This window comes from Heloderma suspectum, chromosome 13 (assembly GCF_057233095.1).
Source record: "Heloderma suspectum isolate Gila_16-S chromosome 13, 16-S_ref, whole genome shotgun sequence".
NCBI classification, from domain to species: Eukaryota; Metazoa; Chordata; class Lepidosauria; order Squamata; family Helodermatidae; genus Heloderma; species Heloderma suspectum.
The window spans coordinates 25,217,528-25,234,823 of record NC_139470.1 but is presented as its reverse complement, the minus strand read 5'-3'; the positions used below and the strand labels follow the sequence as shown (position 1 = coordinate 25,234,823).

Sequence of the window (17,296 nt, the reverse complement as noted above, 5' to 3'; positions counted from 1 at the left end):
TTTTCCTAGGGCTGGTGTCAAGGGTAGGCATGGTCAGGGACCAGCTGAGGGCCCAAACCCCAGCAGGGGCCTACTGAGAAGAACCCCCCTGGACTTGCCGCTCCTCGTCACCATTGCAACCTGCTTGTTCACCTGCATCTCACTCTTAGCCAGGCAACAGTGGTGGTAGGAAGGAGGAGCGGTGGTGAGAAGGAGAAGGGGATGCCACTGCCATCTTGTTCACTGGCTTTCTGCCTGTCCAGCAAGCAGGTGGTGGCAATGTTGAGAAAGAGGAGGAACAGCAATCACAGCTGGTGACAATGGTGCTGAGAAGGGAGACTTCCTGAGGGAAGGGGGCCCATGGAGGGTGTCTTGCCCAGGGGCCCTCAGAAACCTGGAGGTGGCACTGGTTTTCCACAGTCCCCTGTGATATATAGGCCTCCAGACCACAGAAAACTGTCTTGGATATCCCCTGTTTTTCCCTTAAAGGTCTGGTGTGCGAATAGGTTGTGTAAACAGTTGTGCTTTGATGTGCAACGAGGGGGATGCTTGAGTTGACTGGGGGCTCCTTCACACCGGGCTTCTATCCTGCGATTGAGATGGCTCCTTCATGGAAGTTTGTGGGCTTGTTACATGACGCCATGACCCTCCTGCACCAAATGCCCTTTGTTCTGTTTTTAAATAGATCGCAGATAATGAGCTATCAAATTGCCCCCCCCCCGTTGTGTTCCGCTTCAGTTTCCTCCGCAAAAAGAGTTAAAGCGGCAAGAAGAGGAGCAAGATCAATGCAAGAGAATGGAAGACTCAGATATGGGGAGAAGTGGGGGGTGGGAGGAAGCACGCGTAAAGGGAGTCAGTGGTGATCCTGCATTTGAAACGGAAGCAGAAAGCTCCGTTTTAAGTGCAGGATTTTAGGCTGGTGTAGAAATGCCCTGGGAAAGGGGGGGGCGACCTTTCTTGGTGGTTGTTGGTTCTTTTTAATCTCTTGGGAATTCCAGAGAACACAGTGATCTGGCTTTGGCTCCTTCCCTCCCTCTCCTTTGCCTGGCAACACACATTCCAGCTCTCTAGAGTTTAAATTCCTCCCACTCTCCAGGCAAGTTTCTGGAGAAGGGGGGGCAGGGGCTCTCTTCTTTCGCTCTCTTCCCGCACACCAAGCCACGCCAACCACCTTGCGTGAAATCTTGCGCCTTCCTCTCTACCTGGAGAGAGTCCTCCCATCCTCTTCAGGCTGAGAAAGCACAACTTTGAAGCTGACTTGGGGCTTCCTCCTCCCTTTTCAGATCAAGATGCTTACAGATCGGAAGCATGAGCTGGAGCGTCGCCTGAGTGCCATGATGGAGGAAAATAATCTCCTCCAAGGAACAGTGGAAGAGCTTCAAGATCGAGTGTTAATTTTGGAGCGGCAAAGCCACGAGAAAGACGTGCAGGTAACGAGGATCGAACAGGACTCGCGATGGGGAGGCGCGTAGAAGGAAGGGGGAACGGGGGATCAATTTGGAAGAAGGGTTAGGGTTAGGGTTAGGCAAGCAGCATCATGGAGTTTCCACAACTGGCACAGTGGGGTTCTGTCGAGCATCCTTGAAGGCTGCGATCTTGTGCCCGCTTACCTGGGAGGCCAGGAGTAAGCCCCATTGAACTCAACGGGACTTACTTTTGAGTAAGGATGTCTAAGATTGCGCTGTAAAAGCCACATTGCACATTTATATACCTAAAAAATAACAACCTCCATAACAAAACACCAACAAGGTTGTGTGGCTACGACAAACACCCCATGGTGGAAATAAAATCAATCAATGTATCCCGTAGGCACACCTTTTGGGGAAGCTGGAATGAACTGGAATTGAACTGTTGAGTAGGAAGCCCGGGTTTGCTGCTGCCAGTTTCACCCCACCCTGCCCATGTGCAATCACAGGGTGGTGCTGAGCGCATCCTAAAGCACATAGTCTTTGGCAAGGATCTGTGCGGTTAAAGTAGTTAGGGTAAGGCATCATGAGCAGCATAGCTGCTGATTCTGTGTCTTTCCTCATAAGCTATGGGGCTGATCCATGGAAAAGTGGAAGTTGTAATTTATCAGGCCTCCGGTCTCAAACACATTTACAGGTCAGTGCTGGGGATTATTGGGATAGTTGTAGAATTGGCATGTGAATGAACTTTTCTACATGAGGCTGTTAATCGGCTGTTAATCCTCTGTACTACTTTCAGTTTCATGGCAGAATTGAGATCTAAGCACTACATGAGGAGCCTTTCCTTTCCTGCTTTTCTGCTACATAACCTCTAGGTGGCACTGTGGTATAGTGGAATAGCACAAATACACAAGTGAAAAAAGCGTTTCTTTCAGTTTTACAATTAAATGCCACATGTTCCCTGCTCTAAAAAAAACTCGCCGAAAGTGCTCTTTAGATACAGAAGCAAAACTGGAGAGTCATGACATTGTCTAAAGAACCCATAAACAAATGTGAGTAGGGAATGACCAGCACACGATAAATGTCTCGTGTAGAAAAGCCCTAAATTAATGGAAGTCATGGGAGTAAGCTAGTCCCATGGCGAAGCAATACCGTTGTTGGTTGCAGATTATATCTGCTTTCCTACTGGCTGGAACTTATCTCCACAACTATGAGACCTGGGAACTTGGTTTGTAAAAAAAAAGAAGAAAAAGTTAACTTGAGATTCTGAGGAATACATCCTTATTAATGATTTCAGTGCGTTTTTTACTCATATATTTCTTGGACCATTCTGTAGGCTGTTAGCCATCACCTTTTGAGGAACTTTATGAATTCCACCTGCCTGTCTTATAGGGATAACTAAACAGCTGCCAGATGATAATAATTTCTATCTACCACCAACCAGAACTAATAATTTCAAAAGCTCTTAAGGGTACAATCCTATGCATGTTTAGAGAGAAAAAAGTGCTGTGAGTTGTAAGGCTTTTTTCTATCTAAATATGCATAGGTTGCACCCTTAGTCACTTAGGCAATCCAAATTCTGTGCCAAAAAAAGCAGAATTGTGCATATTTTCTTCTGCAAATATTGACTATTATGCAAACTTTATTCCAATTGGAGGTGCAAAAACATATCTTCACAACCATAAGGGCTAGAATCTTTCTAAAAAAATAATTTAACAAACTCTCAGGCAGTTGAACTCTGTTGCCAATGCATCCTGAAGTTTTTCTGTGTTTCCCCAGAATCATGCCATACACACAGCCCTAAAGTTAACTTATCGTGCTCTAAAATACAATTAACTTATGTATCTCAGGAACTGCTGCTTTCATCAAAGGCCAGACTATATATTTAGCAGAGGCCTGGGTGTACGCACTCCACTACCAACATGTGGGATTTGTGCAAATTTCTACGTGAAAACGTAGGAGTACTGTAATGTATGAACCGGCCCTCTGTTTCTTGGAGAGCACTGCCTTAAAGCAGTAGATCTCCAGATGCTTGGGACATCAGCTCCCAGTATTCCAGACCATTGGCCACGCTGGCGGGGGCTGACGGTTGTTGAAGTCCCAAACATCTGGAGATCTACCTTCTGCCCACCCCTGGCTTGGAAGATGTGGGATCTCAAGCTTGTCCGGAAATCGTACCATCATTATGAGCGGGAAGCCCCTTTCTCCTGTCTCAAATATGTGGATGGCGAGGGGCCGTAGTTTGGTGGTAGGGCACCTGCTTTGCATGCAGAAGGTTCCAGGTTTGATCTCCGGTTTGGGGAGCTGAGAAAGAATCCTGCCTGAAGCCCCGGAGAGCCGCTGCTGGTCAGTGTCGACAATAATGGGCTAGATGGGTTAATGGTCTGATATGAGGCAGCTTCCTATGTATGTGGTGGTTATTTAGGGTCACTTACGCTGGGAAGACATGTATAGCATGGGGATCTGCCAAACAGGGGTGGGTGAGTTTATAGAGTCATAAAGTCGAAAAGAACCTCAACCCACAGCCAGTGCAGAGAATCTGCTGTTATCCTTGATAGGTGGGCCATTCAGCCCCTGCTCGAAAATCTCTGACAAAGTGGAACGTGCCACCTCCCAGGGCCATCTGTTCCACTGTCTATCACAATTCAGGTCCTGGCACTTCCTTATAGATACCTAAATGGCTTGGGACCTGGGCACCTAAAGGATCACCTCCTGCCACATCGGTCTGCCCAGAACACTGGGCCCTTCCTCCTGGTCCCTTCAGCATCTGAAATTAAGTGGGTAGTGAGCAGGGAGAGGGGCCTTTTTGGTCATGGAACCCCACCTGTGGAATGGTCTTCCCAAGGTTTTTTGCTTGGCACTGGCTGTGATTTAAAGTTCACTCGGGCGATCCTGTACGTAGCATGGGCTGGCTTTTAACACTGGCTTTGTCTGATCTGCTGCAGAGCTTTTACTGCTGTCTCAATTTGTCTTGTGTCATGCATGTTTTGTTTTGTTTTAATTATTACATAGCACCTCGCCCTGGTAGTTTTGCTAAAGGGTGGCCTAGGAATCTCTTAAATAAATAAAATTAAAATTAAACGCAGGCTTCAGAGGCAGAGTTTCTGACTGGATCCAAGATTTCAGATGACCTGTGATGTTACCCATCCTTCACAAATGAATGATAACTTGGAGTGTGCCACTGTGTACAGATGAAATAATTCTTTGAATGTGCACTGCTTTCCATTCCTTACATGTCAGCCCAGCCCATGACTTCCTTGGAAACTGATAAAAGGGCTGGGTTGGTTTTCTGCCATCTTCTGCTGTTTTCTTTTTAACTAATTTTACTGATATGGTATGCTGTCACTCCCCCTCCCCCCACCCTTGTGCCATTCAGTGCACCGCAAATAAGTGGTAATCTAGATCTTGGAGACCTTGGGTATTTCATAGAATCATAAAATAGTAGGGTTGGAGGGGGCCTATAAGACCATCGAGACCAACCCCCTGCTCAGTGCAGGAATCCAAGTCAGATGGCTTGGACAGATGGCTGTCCAGCCTCATCTTGAATGCCTCCAGTGTGGGAGAGCCCTCCACCTCCCTAGGGATTTGGTTCCATTCTCGTATTGCTCTAAGAACATAGAATCATAGAATAGTAGGGTTGGAAGGGACCTATAAGACCATCGAGTCCAACCCCCTGCTCAGTGCAGGAATCCAAGTCAGAGCATCCCTGACAGGTGGCTGTCCAGCCTCATCTTGAAATGTCAGTAATGAGATATCAGAGTAGAGCCAGTGGGGCTGGTGGGTTTAATGTCAGTGGGGCAGTGAATCCAGTCTGGGTTTCAGTCAGAATTCTAAAGTTGCTATCCAGGGTGCTTCTGACTGAAACCTGGAGTGGATTTACCGCCCCACTGACATTGGAGCCACCAGCTTCCTCTGGGCAGTCTGTAAATTTGTATCGCTTTTATACTAGTTTAATGTCTTGGATGTAGAGAATTGTAGCTTTGGTGAGGATACTGAGAAGACAAAGGGCCATAGCTCTGTGGACGATATGGTGGCCACCTGTGAATCAACAAAAAAGTGGAGAGAAGAGGGCACTGATTTGCATAAAATCTGCATATGCCAATGTATATGTATAAAGGTAAATGCAGAGGTCATTATTATTATAATTTGAAATGATTATTATATTTCATCATCATTATAATTTGAAATGATATATGGTACATCTCACCTTAGTCTGGAAGACTGTGACCAAGAGACCTGGCTGTGTGCCTTGCTCAGTCTGGTGTCCAGGTGCTGTGGATGGGCAACTTCAAGGCCCTTCCCTCTGATGGTTCTTGATCTTTAAACTGGGCTTAAACTGGACTGCCCTTCAAAGGGAGATGCCTTCAAAATGCAGGACAGTCCTTTGGCGGTCCTTCAAATAGAGGACTGTCCTCTGTAAAATAGGATACATAGCCACCCCGTGCAGAGCAAAGGATTTCCCTACAGAAGGTTCCAGTTTCAATCCCTGGGCTCTCAAGTTAAAGCAGGGGTGCAGAATGTCTTTCAGCCTGAGGGCCAAATTCCATTTTGGAGGAGGTCTCGGGGGCCACATTCCAGTGGTGAGCAGGGCTGAAGGGGGTCAAACATACACCAACCCCCCCCAAACCCAGCCTATTGTAGCTTAAAGCTGTTACTGCCAGTAAATAAGCCTTAAAACATCTAAGGTCCTCCTCTAGCTGCCTACTCCGAGGGCAGCTCGGAAGACTGCAACAAGGGAGAGGGCCTTCTCGGTGGTGGCCCCCCAATTTTGGAAAGATGTCCCTGATGAGGCCTGCCTCATCAACATGATTATCTTTTTGGTGCCAGGTTAAGACCTTTCTCTTCTCCCAGGCTTTTGGCAGCATATGATAAGTTTTAATCAGTCGTGGTTTGTCTTATTGTTATAGTTGTTTGCTTGAGATTGCTTGCTTGAAGTTGTTTTAGATATATATTGTGTATATTGTCTGTTGGTGTGTGTTTTTATGTAAATGGCTTTTAATCTCTGTATACTGTATTCTTAATGTTCTTAATCTTTGTAAACCGCCCAGAGAGCTTTGGCTATTGGGCAGTATAGAAATGTAAATAATAATAATAATAATAATAATAATAATAATATTAATAAGCAGCAGCCTTGGAAGAGATATTTCAACCTTATAGAACTGGAGGGCGGGGAACTGCACAAAAGCCAGGAAATCACCAAACAATCGGTGGTCTGGGGAAAAGGGGTGAGGCCAGGGGAAGAGGGGGTGTCCATCTGGACACCCCCCAGGGGGGCAGATTTGGCCCCTGGGCTTGAGGTCCCCACCCCTGTGGCAGGGAATGAGTGTTGGAAGTTGCTTGAGCTGGGGGACTTTGATTCTGTGTCTGGCCGCCCCATGTGGCAAAGAATCATTACTGGCATTCCTGGGCATCTTCCTGGGCAGTTGAGTATTGTCAGATGGCCATTGGTTCTTCCTGTAGAGGAAGGGCTAGAAAAGGCTTCGGGCTCTGCTTGGACAACAGCACTTTCCCTGGATCTCGTGTGCTTTCTGTGTCCTTCAGCTTTGACTCCCTGCTCTTATCTGCCAGTCTGCCTGTTAAGCTTGCTGGAGAAATTCGAGATGGACTAAAATGAGCTCGAATTTCTAAGGATCTGAACTGTGGAATCCGCTGTGGAGGGACCCCCTCAGGCTGCACAGAGTCTGTGGGCTTTCGGGTTTGTTTGTTTTTTAACTTTCCCAAAATTTACGCATATTTATTTGTAGGAAAATACGCAAGTTTCTGCTGAGGAAAAGTTTGAATGGAATGCAGGGACAATACACTAAATGTTACGTACTGAGGTAAATTATGTAAATCGTTAGGAAACCTCTAACGTAATTATTTGCGTATTTTCCCACCTGACAAAAAAGGGAAAAAATGCATCCGTCTGTGAGCGGACGATGGAACAAAAGGCGCCTGACAATCCGTGAGTCACAGACGGAGCGGATTTCACACAGTCTGTACATCCGTACTTCCTGTTCCTGGCTCCCCTCTGACAGCTGCCTACAGCTCAGCCTCGACAGTGAGGAGTCATCAGACAGTGTGAAAATGAGGTTTTCCCCGGTTCAAAAGAGTGTTTGGTCTCACCTGTGAAACGTTGGAAGGGTATGGCTCAGCCAGCTCCACAGCCGGAGGTGTAACAGTAAAGCAGAGTGTGCCTCGGGGCATGTGCAGAGTGCCTGCCTCTCAACACAGTGCAAGCACAATGAATCTGTGGTTTCTGGAACATTGGCAGTATACCAGTTAGGTAATTTTAGACTCCGCACTTAATGGTTTTATGTCCCTGCTCCCTCTTTAGATGGTAACGTAACTTCATTTACATTCTTTCCTAAGCTTGCCCACACCTGCATTTGGGGCTCCTCTGCTCATTCTACTGTGTGGGGTCCTGGATGTCTCCCCGCAAGTCCTGCCCTCTAGGCATGAATTCCAGGCAGATCTGAGCCTCGGGCATTGTTTATCTTTGCTAACTTTGTTCCGCCCCCCCCCCCCCCGGCTTATCTCTCATAATTTCCTATGGCAGTTGCATCAGAGCCAGCTAGAACTTCAGGAGGTGAGGCTGTCTTATCGGCAGCTGCAGCTCAAGGTGGAAGAGCTCAGTGAGGAGAGAAGCCTCCAGCATTTCAACTCAACCAGTACATCCCTGCTGTCAGAGATTGAACAGAGCATGGAGGCTGAAGAGCTGGAGCAAGAGAGGGAACAGGTATTAAAACTTTTGGCTCCAGGGGGATTAGTACAATACAGGTGTGTGTGTGTCTGCGCGCATGTGTGTGAATGTGTGGTGTTTATTTATTCATTGCACTTGTTAGTTGCTATATAACACGGTTGAGCCACCACTGGGCTGCATACCGCCCCCCGGCCTTTTTGGCAGCCCCCATTATCCTCCCATTACGGTCTGGTAGACAAATCTTCGCTGCCGAAATTTGGCAGCACGGTGGCAGAAAGGGGCCTGTTTTAAAGAAAAATCCCCCCTTTTTTGCTGCCGCACCACTGAGTTTTGACAGCCGTTAGGCAGGGTGGCAGGGGTTGGGGTGCAGCCCCTCAGTAGGTTCTGGGGCAGGGAAATTGGCCCCCAGACCCCTAAAATTGCCCACCACTGCTCTATAACAAAATGTTCTAAGGCATCCTAATGAGCAATTAACATCACAGCTACTGAAGAGGGCAGAAGCTGAAAGGTTTAGCTCTAAATATATTTTGAAATTACTCTGTTGTTAGTGTCTGTCTGTCTGTCTCTCTCTCTTACACACACACAAATGTGTGTGTGCGTGCATATATATATTTATATATCTCAAATACAAAAATAGGCCAAGTAACAGCACAGTGTGAAACCTAAGCACAAGTAATAGTGCAGAGATTAAAGCAGGTTCATTTATACATCAAAATCTTCTTTGGGGGGCTAAAACATATCATATAGCTATTGTGAATGTAAGGGATTGAGATCTTGTGAACCAGTTTACAACAGATCTTAAAAGGCCTATGAAAATAGAATAAAAGCTTTATGGTAACTGATGGTGGCATGTGGTAGTACTAAGTACAGGACAACTGAGACTTCAAATTTAAGCGATGAGATTTTACAATTGATGCTGACACACACACAGAAAATCAGCCAAAAGAAGACAGAAAATCTAAAATTCTCTCATTTCAAATGGAGGTAAAAAGTTCACATTCAAAATTTCAGTGGCAAAACTGGAACTATTGCCAAACTTTGAATATTTGCAAATTTTCATTCCAGCTCTGGAGCATAGCCTTTCTTCAGTGGATTCTGCAAGTTGCTTCAAATATGCACAGTTTGAATTATTCATTTTTGCACAATTCTGCATTTTTATTATTTTTACTCCCCCATGCAGGATGCTGGATAAGGAAGGAGCCATGTGGGACATTGAAGTCCTAATCTCAACCACTGGAAAATTGTAGACAACCATCTCTTTCACTTCTGAGGTTTTTGCAGGAGTCACTCACATACATTCCAGTAATACTTTGCAGCCATGAGGGCTAGAAACTTGCTTTTTAAAAGAGAGCGAGAGTGCTGAGATACTTAGGAAGCCAGGTTAGGGTGCAATCCTAGGGGGATAGTCAGACGCCTCCAAACTCAGAGGCAACCAACCACCCAATGCAGGGTGGGCAGAGGGCATAGGGGATCTTCTCCTCTGCGCTCCGGCCGCCCTGCATTCGTGGCTAGATAGCCGATTTCGGCTGTCTAGCCGGGGTGCCTCAGAGCTGGGGGGAGGCTGGACGGTGATTAGGAAGAGTCACCCCCAGGAACACCCCCTTTCCCCCCGCTCCGCGCTGCTCTTCCAAGTGTGCAGCTGGGATGAGCCACGCTGCCTATGAGGCAGTGGGGGAGCGGGAGGGGAGGTGGTTTTCTGGGAACCAAGCTCGGTTCCCAGAAAACGAACAATCCTATGGCTGTCTAGCCACTGTCTAGCGGCCATAGAATTGCTCCCTTATACGCTGATTTACTAATGGTGAAAGGAAAATCAACTGTGCGAGGGCAAAGTACAAATGTTTGGCCCTGTGTGCACCGCTACGTTTGAAATCTGTTGAATGTGTTACCCTAGCAATACGTCCACAGCACAGCCTTTGATTCTCTTGTCACAGCTGAGACTCCAGCTCTGGGAGGCCTATTGTCAAGTCCGATACTTGTGCACTCACCTCAGAGGGAACGACAGTGCGGATTCTGCAGTCTCCACCGACTCTTCCATGGACGAGTCTTCAGAAACCTCGTCGGCCAGAGACGTGCCAGCCGGGACCCTGCGAGCTGCCCTCAGCGAGCTGAAGAGGCTGATACAAAGCGTCATAGACGGCACAGACTCCCCAGTAAGTTGAGCCTTGATGTGGTGTGTGCTGGATCCCCACTTTGACCTGTTCCGTTGGACAAATTTCTGCTAACGTCACTCCTCATCCCTGTGCGTATGGTCTGATCGATTAATAAGCAATAAACTGAACTGAACTTCCTAGTCTCACTGCGCTATAACTGTATCCCCCCTTTCCTCAACTCCACTTGTAACAAGGGTGGCGAACCTTAGGCCTGGGGGCCAAATCCAGCCCTCAGGGGCTCCCCAGGTGGCCACGCCTCCTTTCCTCTGACCACCGATGGTTTGGTGGTTTCCTGGCTTCTGTGCATTTCCCCCCCCCCATTCTAAAAGGTTGAAATGCCTCTCCTAAGGCTTAGTTCTGGTAGTCCTAGCTGTAAGCTACAATAGTGTGGTATTTTTGTCCCTGCCCCCTTTGCCCCACCCACTGATGCCATGCAGCCCCCAAGACCTTCTGTGAAATGGAATTTGGCTGTCACATTCCTTGGTCCTCTCCCTTGGCAATCAACACACTCCAGGAAACAAAGGTTCAGGGCAACACTACTTTATTAGTTAAGGACTAGCTTCTTTACAAATGCAGATTCTAGGAAACTCTCAAACTGCATAGAACCAGTTAATCCACACATTTATGAATATCAATAGAGGAGCTGAAGTGGAAGTTAGAGAAGTTGCCAGCAGTCTGGGCAAGAACTTCTCGGCCAGACTTGCTTCACAGGGATGCCCCTCTCTTAGGATGGCTCCTTCCCACGTTGGCTTTCACGAGTGGCCAACCTGGCAGAACGTCTGAGCCCTGCCCCTAAGATTTCCTTCTTCGTTCTGCGACGGACCCTAGCATCCCTCAAGTCACACCCCTCTCTCTCCTCCTCCTCCTCCCCCTCTAAATTTGAGTTCTCATGGTGGAGGAATGGGGGAGCCGTTCAGCCTGGGCCATCTGTGTGTCATGGTCTTGGGAAGAAAGTCTCGCCGTATCTGGGCTCACTAGGGAGGGTGCCTCCTTGCTGTTCCCATTCTAATTCCGAAAATGAGCTGCCAGACACCTCCACATGCTCAGATTCATTCCTGATATTGGCCTTCAGAGTGGAAGAAGTTCAATACCCCTGATGTAAGCAATAATATACTGTCTGAAAACCATGCTTTGCTCCACTTTAAAAAATGGTAGTACCAAACGATTCCCTCGCCCCAACTGAACAGGATTGTTTGTTTCTTTACCCCTTGCCAGAGCTCACGGAGAAGTGACGACGATGCCTTAGAAGAACAGATCAAACAGACTAGTGAAGATTCAAGAGCCCTGAGGGAATTAATGGAAGGGGAAAGGGGGAAACTGAGGCAGAGCCTGGAAGAGCTGCAGCAACTCCACAGTCAGGTAAGCAGCAGTTCCTGCATGCAGTGCTGGCTCCAGGCCTGGGGGTGGGGGTGGGGGTGGCGAGATGCCTTCAACAGGCTGCCCTCCCTGAGCACACTCATGTCCTCCTCACCACTGTTGCCACTGCCTCTGTGGCTGCCTCTCCCTTTGGGTTAGAAAACCTTAGAGAAGAAGCAAGTGAGGGGAGGCATGATAGAGGTGAACGAAATTATGTGTGGTTTGGAGAAAGTGGGTAGGGAGTCCTTTTTCTCCCTCTCTCATAATACTAGAACCCAATAGGGTCATTCCCATGAAGGTGCTTGGTGGGAGTTTCAGGACAGATCAAAGGGAGGATTTCTTCACTGCACAGAGGTAAACTATGGGGTTCACTTCCGCAAGATGTACTGATGGCCGTTGTTTTGGATGGCTTTAAAAGGGGGCTTGACAAATTCCTGGAGAGGAAGGCGATCAATGGCTGCTAGCCCTGATGGCTATATGCTACCTCCAATATCAGAGGCAGTATGCCTGGGTACATCAGTTGTTGGGGAACATGGGCGGGAGGGTGCGGTTGCACTCATGTCCTACTTGGGATTGCATTCACGTCCAACTGTGGGCAGCTGGTTGGCCACTGTGGGAACAGAATGCTGGACTGGATGGACCCTTGGTATGGTTTAGCATGGCCCTTCTTATGTTGTTTTGGGCTGGATCAATTGTGCTGTCAGTAGGGATGGATGGACTTACCTCTGTCTGGTTTCACTGGACGCTCGGTGAGCTGCCACCTGCACCACTGGAGTGCCTGTGGGGCCACCGGTCCTCCTAGCGAGCCTCCATTTTGCGTATTTTTCTTGAACAAGGCACTTGAGAACCCATGGTTTGTTGTTGGGTTGTCCAGGGTGGTTAACAAGCCACACTGCATGGTTAACAAGCCATGCTGCAGAAAATGTCCTGGGTTCAGCAACACGCTAACCCATGGTTCAACAACAGCCCACACTCAACCACTGAGTGTGGGTTAGCTTGTTGTGTGAACAGTCTCATTGAGGAGAACTCAAGAGAACCCATGTGCACAAACCTGGGGATGACTGCAAATGCGTTTTGTAGATGGGAATGCCTAGAAACTGGGCTCCCCAACACTTTTTTTATGTCAGTGGGCACATTTGGAATTTTAACAGAATGTTGCGGGCACTCTCTCAAAATGGCTGCCACAGGAGGCTTTCCCATTCGTAAAATGGCATCCATGGTGGTCATGGCAGGTCACAAAACATTCATTTCCCAGAAGCCAAACTGGTGAGACTAAAACAAAAGTAACTTGTCCAAGAACCTACGTACAATGGAGATATGAGGTTTGAGCTCTAACACACAAAGCCACTCTTTTGAACCCAAATAAAGATGGCCCTGCAGGGCAGCCTTTCGATTTGCAGCATGCCAGATTCTCATTACAATGTCTTTAAAAAGAAATCTTAAGAAGCAAAATAAAAATTAGGAGAAGCAGAGAGCTTGGTGGGCACCAAGAGAGGTGGTGGTGGGAGACCGACATTGGAGACCAAGGCTTAAATCATGCCATATGAAAACAAAAATTATGAAGACATATATGTTTCACTGTCTTCTACTCTCTGAGACTTTTAGGAATGGATGGTTTTAAACATTTATTCATACAGTCATGAGGACGAGCAACTTACTTCCAAAAACCAGGATGCAGAGTCTCAAAATTCCAACCATTTCTGCCTCCGAGCCTCCTGTTATTACTGTGCTTATGACATGGTGGCTGCTAGTCCCTATCCATGATCTTTGTAGTGCCTTCAGAGCGGTCAGCCCAGTCCCTCTCAGTGGTACTAAATCAGTGGCAACAGACATGGATTCATCTTTCTTCCATTTCTTACCAGGTGACACTGCTGAGTGTAGAAATGACTTCGCTGAAGGAGGAAAGGGATCGACTCCGAGGATCAGTTGATGATAAGGAAATGAACGAACAAATTTTGAAGGCTATCAGGGATCGGGACGATGCAATTGCCAAGTAAGATGCTTTGACTTGGATTCATGCATTGACCAGGGGGTTGGACTCGATGGCCTTATAGGCCCCTTCCAACCCTACTATTCTATGATTCTAAGCTGCATTGCTTTTAAAGACCGGAGGACAGTGATACCTGGAGGGAAAGCCTGCCTCATGAAAGCTTTGTGTGTTCTATTGCACTTGTGTTCTACTCGTTGGTTTCCCATGGGCAGGTGGTTGGCAGCTGTGTGAACAGCTGGACAGGATGGATCCTCGGTCTGATCCAGCAGGGCTCTTATGTTATTGGCCGGGTTCACACAGAACACTAACCCATGGTTTTCCTCCTGCTTTGCTTGTATCCCAACTGTCTTTGAGGTGCTGTAGTACTGGCATATAGAGCGGCTGGTCCTTTAATCACTCATGCCCACCACCTCTGTAGCCTGGCAAAACAACCCATGAACGAACCATGGATCTGGGTTTACATGTAACAACAGCCCGTGGTTTCAACATCCCATGGTTCAACCATGGGTTATCTTCCTGGGTTGTTCGTAGTTAGCATACCATGGTTCGTTAGCGCAGTCATGTTCACACATCACGAAGACGCAGAATTCAATAACTGCTTCCTCCCCAGCTGCAACCCCCCTTGAACATTGCCCCCTGCATTGGCAAGTAAGTTGAGGAAGAAACCTGTCCCCCTTCCATTGGCACTAAGCGACACTTAGAACTCTGTGGAATAGAACCGGGGCCCTCAGAAATAGATGTGGGCCCAGCACTCCCTGGGCCCAGGTTTAGCAACGCCCCTGCTTGTAACATCCTGCAGCAGCTTAATCTTGTTATTTTCAAGGACTTGGGCATCATGGCTTAAGGAGCACTTTTCGGCAAACCCTGGAGAAAGAGCAGAGAGGGAGGGGAGGGAGGGAGTGTCCCTTCAAAGTGTCATCCTAGGACTGCCATCTGTTGGCTGAGGGAGGGAAGTCCGCCGGCTGCCGGGTTTTTGGATGCGGAAGGCAGCTTCTGATATTTTAGTATATGTGTGGGTTACCGGTTCTTCTGTATCCATGGAAACCAGCTACCTTTCTCGGGATGTATGAATCCCCGTATTTCATATTCATTCAGTGGCGGGGATATTTTTTTAATTTTTAATTTTTGCGACACAGGAATGTGTGGAGGATTTCATTCTGACAGTCCTCCTCTGGAGACGCAGGCACGATCTTTCATGGTGCTATAGTTATGGACTATAGCTCCCATCATCCCCAGCCAGCAGGCCAGCAACGGGAGTTGTAGTTCAGCATGTCTGGAGGGCACCAGGTCGGGGTAGGCTATTTTATGGAGGCACCCGTGGCGCATCTTGCAATGTGTAGATATAGATAAACAGCTATACAGCCAATTCCTTCGGTTGTGTCGTACTGTAGCCCAGGGCTAGGCCCCTCCAGATGATGTTGGACTCCGATTCCAATAATCCATGTCCACTGGCCTTCCTGGCTGGGGCTGATGGAAGTTGGAGTCCAAGAACACCCAGGGAGTGGCAGATTCCCCACTATTACTCTTGTGTCCCACAAGGAAATAGAACCCTGGGAGACTGAGGGCAGGTAAAAGAAAGTCCTTCACACAGCGCAGAGTTCAGCTATGGAATTTGCTACCACAGGATGCAATGATGGCCATCAATTTGGATGGCTTTGGAAGGCGGTTGGGCAAATTCCTGGAGGAGCAGGCCAGCCATGGCTACTAGTCCAGATGGCTATGTGCTACCTCCAGTACTTGAGGCAGTAGGCCTATGTGCACCAGTTGCTGGGGAACATGGGTGGGAGGGTGCTGTTGCACTCCTGTCCTGCTTGTGGTTTTCTGTGGGCAGCTGATTGGGCACTGCGTGAACAGAAGGCTGGACTAGATGGACCTTGGTCTGATCCAGCAGGGCTCTTCTGATGTTCTGATGTCCTTAACCCAGTGTCAGGCTACGTAGCTCAGAGCCTGGCTGAGTTCTCATTGATGCCCATTCCCAGCCCACAGATAGCTGGATGGGAATTGTGGGAGTTGAAGTCCAACACATCTGGAGGTCACCAGGTTGGGTAATGCCAACCTAAGTCACCTTCGTACTGGCCCCCACTTTGCATACCATACCCTCTGCACATCAAGTCAACAGGCTTTGGGCTAGTTGCTAATAAAAATTAGGGCTAAATCTCGTAAAAATCGGTTGGAAGTGGGTACTAAGATACTGCAATTGCTTGAATCGCTTATGATACTGAGAAAGGAAGCAGAGACTCGGGTTATGCAGGGCAAATTTATATTCATCTAGTACATTTTGTATCCTGTCTTTCTTCCATCATGGAACTCATGGCAGCATACTCTTAAATAAAGCTTCTGCTGTTTTCAGTCTGTTACTGTATTTTAAATCTTTGCATTGCTGGTAGGTTTTCTCTTGGTTTTTACTTTTGTTTTATACTGTAGTTTTAAACTTTTAAACTTCTGTAGTGTATCTTATGCTGTATTCTTTGGTTTTAACGCTTGTGAACTGCCCGGAGAGCTTCAGCGATTGGGCGGTATAGAAATGTAATAAATAAAGAAATGTTCCATTTTAATTAAGATTTTGTTTTTGACCTCCATTTTTTAATTTTTAGTTGCCTTGAGTGCCATTTCTGATGGAAAGGCGGGATATAAATTTAATTAATTAAATAAATACAATCTTCCCGGGTTTGATTGAGATTTAGTCATGCTTAGCAACTCTCTCCCCTTTATCAGATATTTAATCCTTGCTATTTAATCCTTGTAGAAATAGGGGATGGATCCAGATTTAGTCACTGAAATAAATGGGACATAAGTTAGTCGTGATTAACTTAAGTTCCATTTGTTTGTTTGACTTCTACCCAGCCTTTCTACCAAAAGGCAGCTGACAATCACTAAAAAACAGTAATAAAATACATTAAAAACAATTAAAAATGCAATGATAACAGAGTTAAAACAGCCTCCACTCCGTAGGCCTGCTTACACATCAAAGGCCTGCTTGAGAGAGGGAGCAAACCCAGCCTCCCTTGGCAGGGAGTTCCACAATCAGGACCATTTATTTCAGTGGGTCTACCCTTAGTATGACAAAATCTGGATCTGTCCCCTTATTTCTACAAGGATTAAGCAACTGGTGAAAAGGAGAGAATTACCTTAATTGTATAGCTTTACATTGTGTGTTTTAAATTTTATTTTAACTGTGGTGTCTTGAATTTGAAAGGTTAATGCAGGAATCTTATTTGGTAAGGTTGTTACCTTCTTGGATCCCCACGTACACACCAGGCTGGTTATAAATCTGAAAAGCAAGCAATACGGAAGCCATCCAAGAAACAAAACAGCTCTCTTAGACCATCTTTGCTTTGCTTTTCAGGAAGAATGCTGTAGAAATGGAGCTAGCCAAATGCAAGATTGACATGATGTCACTGAATAGTCAACTCTTGGATGCTATTCAACAGAAGCTTAATCTTTCGCAGCAGCTAGAGGCGTGGCAGGTAAGAGAGAGCTGGAGGAATGGAGGGGCGTCCCTCCTTTCCCCATTCCATGCCCTTGTGAGCCAGAAATGCTCCTGCTGTGGTTCAGCACCCAACAGACCACTCCAGGTAAAGGAAACCTCCTTGAAGGGGAGACTCAGTGACCTGGTTCACACCATAGGGTTGTTCACACAACACATTAACCCCCACTCAGTGGTTGAGTGTGAGTTGTTGTTGAAGTGTGGGTTGTTCGTTGAACCATGGGTTAGCGTGTTCTCGGAACCCGG

General features: G+C 47.1%; 1 protein-coding gene across 1 annotated transcript in view; it reads left to right on the top strand.

Annotated features, from left to right (window-relative positions):
* The window catches only part of BICDL1 (BICD family like cargo adaptor 1), an 88,684-nt gene that overhangs the window by 57,630 nt on the left and 13,758 nt on the right, over positions 1 to 17,296 (top strand). The window contains exons 4-9 of the mRNA XM_084820515.1: positions 1,263 to 1,409; positions 7,924 to 8,103; positions 9,999 to 10,217; positions 11,433 to 11,576; positions 13,436 to 13,566; positions 16,910 to 17,030. Of these exons, the coding sequence (XP_084676641.1) occupies positions 1,263 to 1,409; positions 7,924 to 8,103; positions 9,999 to 10,217; positions 11,433 to 11,576; positions 13,436 to 13,566; positions 16,910 to 17,030 (942 nt within the window). The remainder of the gene's footprint in view (positions 1 to 1,262; positions 1,410 to 7,923; positions 8,104 to 9,998; positions 10,218 to 11,432; positions 11,577 to 13,435; positions 13,567 to 16,909; positions 17,031 to 17,296) is intronic.